The 7,688-nt window shown below is 35.6% G+C and overlaps 2 protein-coding genes across 2 annotated transcripts; one reads left to right on the top strand and one right to left on the bottom strand.

Annotated features, from left to right (window-relative positions):
- Positions 1 to 316: 316 nt before the first annotated feature.
- Positions 317 to 1,343, top strand: LOC120121851. Its single transcript, XM_039141148.1, has one exon. It carries the CDS (start codon positions 655 to 657, stop codon positions 1,318 to 1,320), a length of 666 nt encoding a protein of 221 aa, XP_038997079.1. The 5' UTR covers positions 317 to 654; the 3' UTR covers positions 1,321 to 1,343.
- Positions 1,344 to 5,828: 4,485 nt separating this feature from the next.
- Positions 5,829 to 7,407, bottom strand: LOC120121825 (peroxidase 42-like). The gene is made up of 4 exons (XM_039141122.1): positions 7,145 to 7,407; positions 6,866 to 7,054; positions 6,586 to 6,751; positions 5,829 to 6,492 (listed from the first exon to the last, which is right to left on the bottom strand). Exons 1-4 carry the CDS (start codon positions 7,364 to 7,366, stop codon positions 6,083 to 6,085), a joined length of 987 nt encoding a protein of 328 aa, XP_038997053.1. The 5' UTR covers positions 7,367 to 7,407; the 3' UTR covers positions 5,829 to 6,082.
- Between the last annotated feature and the right edge of the window lie 281 nt (positions 7,408 to 7,688).

Below are 7,688 nucleotides of genomic sequence, written 5' to 3'. Positions count from 1 at the left end.
GGAGTTAACAGAAATCCAATTTTAGTTTGTTTTTCACTTGCAAGATTTCGTACATGAACCAAGAGTAGTGTTTCTCACTGTCCTAAAAGAGTGCGTGACTCTGTTGTTCTTTTTCTTTCTTAATTATTATTATTATTTTAATAAAATTGCCTGATACATTCTATTTTTATTTGAATATTATATATTTTATTTAAGATTAAAATATAGGAAATGAGGTTTATAGATCAGGGAATTTGAGTTTAATATTATGTCTTGGTGACTAATGCTGTTATTTAGCCTTTTATTTATTTGTCATGGTACAATTTTGTGTTAACATTATCATCTTCTATATTCCCACCGTTGATCTGATTGGAGGTTGTGGGAGTGGAGAGAAGAAATGATGGCAAAATTAATTCCAAATTCACATGAAATGAAAATAGCTTCCACTGTCCCATTCCCCAAATGCTATATATCCATGGCTTCCCTTTCGAAGCCTCCTTATGGTTGTGTATCCTCTCTAATGGACTCCATTTAACATTCGCCCTCTCTTTTCTCCATTCCCTCGTAGAATAGATTCTTAATTTGCCTTTCCAATTTTTGAAATTCTGTTTTCAATTTCCTTTTTTCGATCTTTGATATTTTGGTTTAGGGTATCGAATATAATTTGGTTGTTTGATGGCAAAAGGCCGGCTGTTGACCACCAGCAGAAGCGAGCGGTTGCTTGGAAGCTATAGCTACGGACACGGCCAAGGCCAAGGAGACACTGCCGTTGACGACGTGGAACTTGGTGAGGAAGATGTTTGGTCGATGGTCGATAACGTCGCAGACCGAGGAGACAACGTGATTGTCGATAATTCTCGGCACCAGTGGAATCCTCGCGCTGAAGCTGAGAGTAACGAGAATGGGAACTTCGACGTGAGGGGGAGTAGTAACCGTCGAATTCCCCGGGGCGATCGGCACGTGGGTGGGTTGTCCTTGGCTTTCGAGGATTCTTCTTCAACGAAACCTAGGATCGTGCATCAGTTTCGTAGCCAAGACGGCGTGGCGGCTGCAACTCCGCCACGTGGGCACCATTTGGCCACGTCAGCGCCCGTGGTCGTGCCTGACTGGAGTAAGATTTACAGAGTTAACTCGGTGGAGTGGGTACATGACTCGGATGATGGATTGGATGACGGCGATTCGGAGATGGTGCCGCCACACGAATACTTGGCGCGTGAGTACGCTCGCAGTAAGAAATCTGGCGGCGCTTCGGTGTTCGAAGGCGTGGGTCGGACCCTCAAGGGCCGGGACATGAGCCGGGTCAGGGATGCAGTATGGAGCCAAACAGGGTTCGATGGTTAACCAATTTGTTAGCCACTTAGAGAGCCAAAAGCAGCTTAATCATGATTGATTAAAAAGCGACTACATTATTCTTTTTAATTGGGCAATGATTCGGCTGAGTCGACACAGATGAGTCGACTTGGTCGCGAGGGAGCTCTAACAGGATTTTGTATAAAGGTGCCCTAAGAAAATTTCTGCTATTGGATTGCAATTTGGATGTTAAACATATGTTTCCATTTTATGACGAAATTAAGCAGAGGTAATCCAGATTCTGTTCTTAATCAAGGATTGCTGGGGGAAAAAATCCATTTTAGATCCTTACTGTTACAATAGCTCCAAAAGCAGGGGTGACTGGTGAGCCTTTGTTTTTTTGAAAATTGTTCGGTATTTTCCAAAAATATGCTTCTAATTGCAAAGCATATCCATGGGCGGAATTTCACGGCTAATTTTTTTAAAGTATTAATTAATATTAAAATATATATTTTTAAAAATAAATAATAAAAAAATTACTTATATCCTTCAATTAAATGAATGTATTTATGAAAAATAAAAAAGATACTTTAATATCTCCTTAGTATATTTAATTCCCTGTCTTAATAAATTCTTGATTCCATTCTTGAGCATACCATTTAGACCCTTCCACAACATTCTTGAAAGTATGCTATTAATAAATTACACTCATACCGATTTAAAATATGTTTTGATCACATAAATTTTGTTAGCTTCATATGGAACCAAAAAATAATTAGTTTCAACTTTAAATTCAATAAATATTTAGTTGAAGCGCTTTTATTTTTAAATTTTTTTAGGGGCGAGGTAGATTTCTTCAAATTCGAGATTAATTATCTGATTAATTGATAATAACGTGTGGTCTTCTGTCAATACATCGTGCAGGAGGTTAGTGTCCACAAATAATTCATTGTATTCGTGAGATTTCTCCCATTGTATTATATAAAGAGCGATACTTCTTTAATTGTACCAACTTTTATTGCTTTCTTTTGGATATACATGAAATTACTTGCCTAATGAAATGGGTAAGTTTCAAATTTCATCATTGAATTTTACTCTCTCTATCTTATTTTGCTTATTGAATTTAAAAAAAAAATTAATTTTCTCACTAGACTTAATACATTGGATTTTTTGTCACTCTACCGTTAAATAGTTAACGACGTTAAAACGAAGCTGTTTTAAAAAAACAAAATTTTCACCAAAACAACGTTGTTTTACATTTATGTAACAACCCACTTATAATGCTGTTAGTGAGAAGACAGTTGAGTGACTAAAAGAACCCAATGTATTAAATTAAGTGAGGAAATTGAAAAGATTTAAAGTAAAGTGAGTAAAATAGAATAGAAGAGAAAGTAAAATTCAATTACCAAGTTTATAGTTTACCCTAATAAAAAATACGATAGTAGTTTCTACTCTACAAGAGAGTATTTTACTTTTGGATTATTATTTTGTGTTAACAGAAATGGAGTTGGATTATTGTCATGTGCATTTTAATTATATAGAAATTTAAGATAACATAACTACTATTATTATTTGATTTATAAATATTAAACTTTATTTTATTCACAAATTGTATTGAATTATTTTGATTAATGATACTACTTCAATAAATTGTTTTATAATAATGTGAATAGAGAGAGAGTTGTAAATGGAACTAAGCATTGATAGTTGCAAGCAAGAGTTTCAAGAAATAGCACAACTTTTCCATAAGAGAGTAAACAACTTAGTCTCGCCATGCGGTTAAGTAACATTGAAGGAATACAAGCAAAGGGAGTAAAAGGGATTAACCAAAACCAAATTTGATGTATTTGAAGGAAAAATAAAAGAAATTTGATTTTGATGGAGAGAAAATAAGGTCAAGATTCAGGATACCATAACTAGACAAATATAATTCTCCGAGATAGAGAAAGCTCTGTAACCAAAGAAGAAACAATGTTAAAGTGTGTAGGATGGATGATGGTTGAATAGGGCATATGCCTTATTGCGAGAACATGACTTCGAAATCCTCATGTGATGGGGCTCTCCAATTAATTTTAGTATCAAATTGTTTAGATTTAGAACCATTCCTTCCTTCCATTCATTATTTCTCTCTTTGGATATTTTGAGGCCCCATTGGCTGCTCACAATGGGTTATTGGTTGAAGTTCTTTTGTTCTTAGATTCTCATTTTGTGTCATGCATGCACAAGTTAAGAAGAAAAGGAGAGAACAAAATCTCCTTTCTCCACTCTTTTTCACTTCATTTGCTGATTGGTTATTCAGATTTCCAATCTAATTTTCTAAACCCAATATTAGGAAATGAAAAGTTCGTTGGGTTTATTTAAAAAAGTTTTGTCTGTCAAACATGGCAAACTGAAAACGAGATCTTTACAATTCACAGGAATCTGGGCTCACTGTATTGCCCATTTTTTCTCTTTTATCTTTTTAGTCTCAGCAGCTACTAATCGCCATTGGATAGCAAAACCTGATGGGTGAAGCACTCTCTTTGGGCCTCATTATCTGATTTAGACGATCAGATTTTTATTCAAGCTCCGCCTTGAGCCCATAAAATCTTTGGCATAGGCGCACCTTCCATGACTCCTCTGATGTACCCTTAGGCCACAGCCTACCAACCTCTAAGGTTATATTATAAAATTGGAATTATTATCCTCGATTAGTTTACAAAATTGCCAAGTATCAAATAGGGATGTAAAGAAATAAGTTATTTAAGTTTAATTGAGTTGAATTTTGATTAACATTTAATTTAAGTGGATTCGATTTGAGTTTAAACTTAATTTGAGTCCTTAACGAGTCAAGATGAATTATTTAAGACCCGACTCAAAAAGTTTACGAGTAATTCGAAAAAAATAATATATCAAAATTTTATATTTTTAAAATAAATTATGAATAATTTATTTTTAAAAAAAAATTTCAAATTCCAACTCAACCATTTATTGTAAAAGCATTTTAGTGGGTGTGCACCTAGGCACATTTAGGTGTTTTATTGATTATCCAAAATTTATTGTAATGTTACTTTTTTTTGATGGATAAGACATTTGTATTATAATTGAATAAAGGAAAAACACCGTTTATATATATTTTTAAAATGTATTATAAGATTTAGGTTGAAGCTCCTAGTCAAGTTTGAAAATGATTCGAGTTCAAGTTGAATTTTTATTTTTGATTTTAAATTCAAGTAGAACTTGATAATTTTAAATTCGTGAACTTTCGAGTTGAGCCGAACTCAATTTTGAGGTTTTCAAATTCAAGTCGATTTCAGTAATACTTAAACTCGACTCGTCTTATTTATAGGCTTGATATAAGAAATGAAAATTCACCATTTGGGGTGATGAGAAATTCTCTCCCTACTCCCCTGGTGCTGCCACTGGCACTGCTTGCCTGGCGTGGTTAAAGCTCACGGTTCCCCATTTCACCAGGGAAAACGAAACACAAACAAGGCATCTTAAGTAACAGCAGACAACCTTATGAAACACCACCCCAGGCCCAGCTTGCAATTCTTTAGCTACAAGGTTCTGATTTCTTAATGTTTTATGCTGTAGAAATTGCAGACCGAGTTGCATTAGAGAAAGCTGAAGTTGTTAATTACTCATTAGCAAAAATCCGAAATTTAAATATCTATATAGCAGATGAAGGAATTGGATGATATAATTAATGGCCATCGCTATCAATATTACACTATCTTTTATTGAGCGAGAGACAGGCCCACATAAAAAAAATTGAATCAAGAGTCTATTTCTTGACAGAAAGGAATCATCTCCACTATATGTGCAAATCTATCTTCTATCCACAAAGATTCAACCCATTTAAATATCCCATTGGCTGGAATATTTTTATCCAACTTGGAGGGCCATAGTCACTTTCATTTATTGTTGTCGTTGGGATGTGTCTTTTTCATTAAATTTATACATATTCAAATAATCTGCACAAGGGGCGGAGCTCCCTAGGGTCTAAGTGGGTCTGAGCCTGTAAAATTATTTTATATTCAATAATTTTAATATAATAGTATTTTAGTTAATGTAAAAATAAATATTTAAATTAAGAAATATAAAAATTTATTAGATATTTAATCAAATAGAGATCAAATTAAAGAATGATAATCTAATACCAATAATCGGTTGATCTAACGGGATGAGATATTAGATCTCTTAAACAATATCAGGAATTCGAATCTTGATGATTGTGAATAAAACAAACTGAGTTGAAAAGATCATCATCGTCTCTACAGTACCTGATTTGAATTAATTGATCAATACATTAAAAATCAATGGTTATAAAAAAAATTGAATGATAATCTAATATTCTCAATTTTTTAGTCTAATAATAATTTAAGTCATTATAAATTTAATTATTAGACAAATTAAACATTATTTTCGAAATTATAAATTTAAATACCTAATAAATCATTATATTTTTTTTTAATGTCTATATCTAATTTTAGCTATATCTAATCTTGGCTTTGCCTTATCTGCACTCATCAGGAATATGATATCGTCATGGAGAAGGAAGGGGTATATGCATGAACCATCATAACTATTAAAATCACGGAATCCATGCGTCATACACAATCAACACCATCCTTACATACATACATATATACATGATAGTCATCCTAACATCCTCTGCGCCAATGACTAATATGCATCCTAGAAACTGGAATGGATCATATCAAACCAGTACTATTATACCATTACTGATCAATGCACAAAAACAAATTTGTCACTAGGACAAGAAACAACCATTTTATTCGGCCAAACTCGGCTCTCTTTTAGAAGCGTTTTAGTGAAGTTTGTTTGCAAGGTTGCACTGTTTCCTGATCTCACCCTTGGTACCGGTGAGAGGGTTGTTCTCGGAGAGGAGTGTAATGGCCCTAGAGAACTCCTTGAAGAAATAGTCTTGGCTCTTGGCCATTTTCTTCACATAAGGTCTGGTCCTTTTGTCATAAGCCAGTTGGTGGTCCACAATCAACAAACCCTTGTTGTCCAGTATGTTCCTGTAATAGTTGTTGTCCAGAACCATGGGCGTCCCACGGTCGTTTCTCACGTACTGGACGGCCTTGGGGTCTGGGATTTGATCAGGGCACTTATGGAGCATGTGTGGTACATGGTCGGGGTTGAGGGCAGAGTCAACCTCTGGATATAAACGGTGCACCAGCTTCACACAGTGAGTTCTGCCGACACTGTGAGCTCCTGTTTTGCACAATATAGAAAACTAAACTTAAGCAAGAAAGATACTACTACATAATCTCGTAATGTTCTCTATGTATAGATGAAAAGGTGTACCTAGGAGGGCAACGACTCCAGGGGTGTCGATACCCATGGCGGCAAATCTGTCGAGAACGCCTGAGATGGTCTCGTTGTGGTCTGGAAGATACTCCTCCACGACATCTGCTCTGCTCCTTCTACCGTCTCTTCGTCCTGTTTTGAGAGGGATGTAAGGGCCTCCAAGCTGAAGCAAGTAAATTAAGGGTTAGTTTTTACCTGTCTCACAGAAGTTGAAACCTCAGAGGACTGAAATAGCTGAAAGAAACTGTAACAGAGAGGGGTCAAAAGAAAATTTTACCGAGACAACGCCTTCTCTAGCTGACAGAACAAGGATATCAGCGCAAGAAACAACTCCGGGACACTCCCTTTCTACAGCTTCTTTGATGGTCTCAATGTACCTGAAATTCCTCAGGCCAAAGCTCCTGTCTGTCTCCTTCTCAGACAAGCTCCTCCTTGTGGAGTCCAGCAGCAGTGAAGCATCACATGACTACTCCCAGAAAAAAAAATACACGTGTCAAGGTATATATAAAAAGCTACAAACAGAAGTTGAAAAAGACCGTACTGTATGGAAATTTACCTGAACAGCACAATCGTGGAAAATGTTCCTCAGCCAAGAAAATGCAGTGTTCTTGTGTCGTTTGTACAGTAGCTTAACTTGCTCTTTAATAATGTCTTCAGCCTGAGGACAAGAATCCTTGTAGAAGTTCATAACAAGACCAGGGTCTTCCTCATTCTCTGCAAACGCAGATACTGCTGAAAAGCAAAGCAAAGCAAAGAAGAAGAGAGCTTTGGCACCCATATTTTTTGGCTTATCACTACACTCACTCAACCAAATGTCACCGACCTTGCTTTAGATCTCTCGTGAGATGCTTGCTTAAATAATTCCAAGAGTGACAAATTCGGTACTAAAAAATGTAAGTACAGTTACGTTTGTATTTTACACTTGTCATTAATACTCTCCAGCATTTACGAGGTTGGTAACACCTGTGAGGTTGATCCAACGGTGGAAGATGTAGGAATGAAGCTGTAAGATTGGAATCCCTTGTCAAAATCAAAATAACCTTCAAGGCAAGTTCCTAGAAGATTTTCGAAACATAGCTACCAAATTATCCGGTTTTGCT

Source organism: Hibiscus syriacus, unplaced genomic scaffold (assembly GCF_006381635.1).
Source record: "Hibiscus syriacus cultivar Baekdansim isolate YM2019G1 unplaced genomic scaffold, ASM638163v2 tig00110383_pilon, whole genome shotgun sequence".
NCBI lineage: Eukaryota > Viridiplantae > Streptophyta > Magnoliopsida > Malvales > Malvaceae > Hibiscus > Hibiscus syriacus.
The sequence above is the reverse complement of the archived record's forward strand: the minus strand, read 5'-3'. Positions and strand labels throughout refer to the sequence as shown.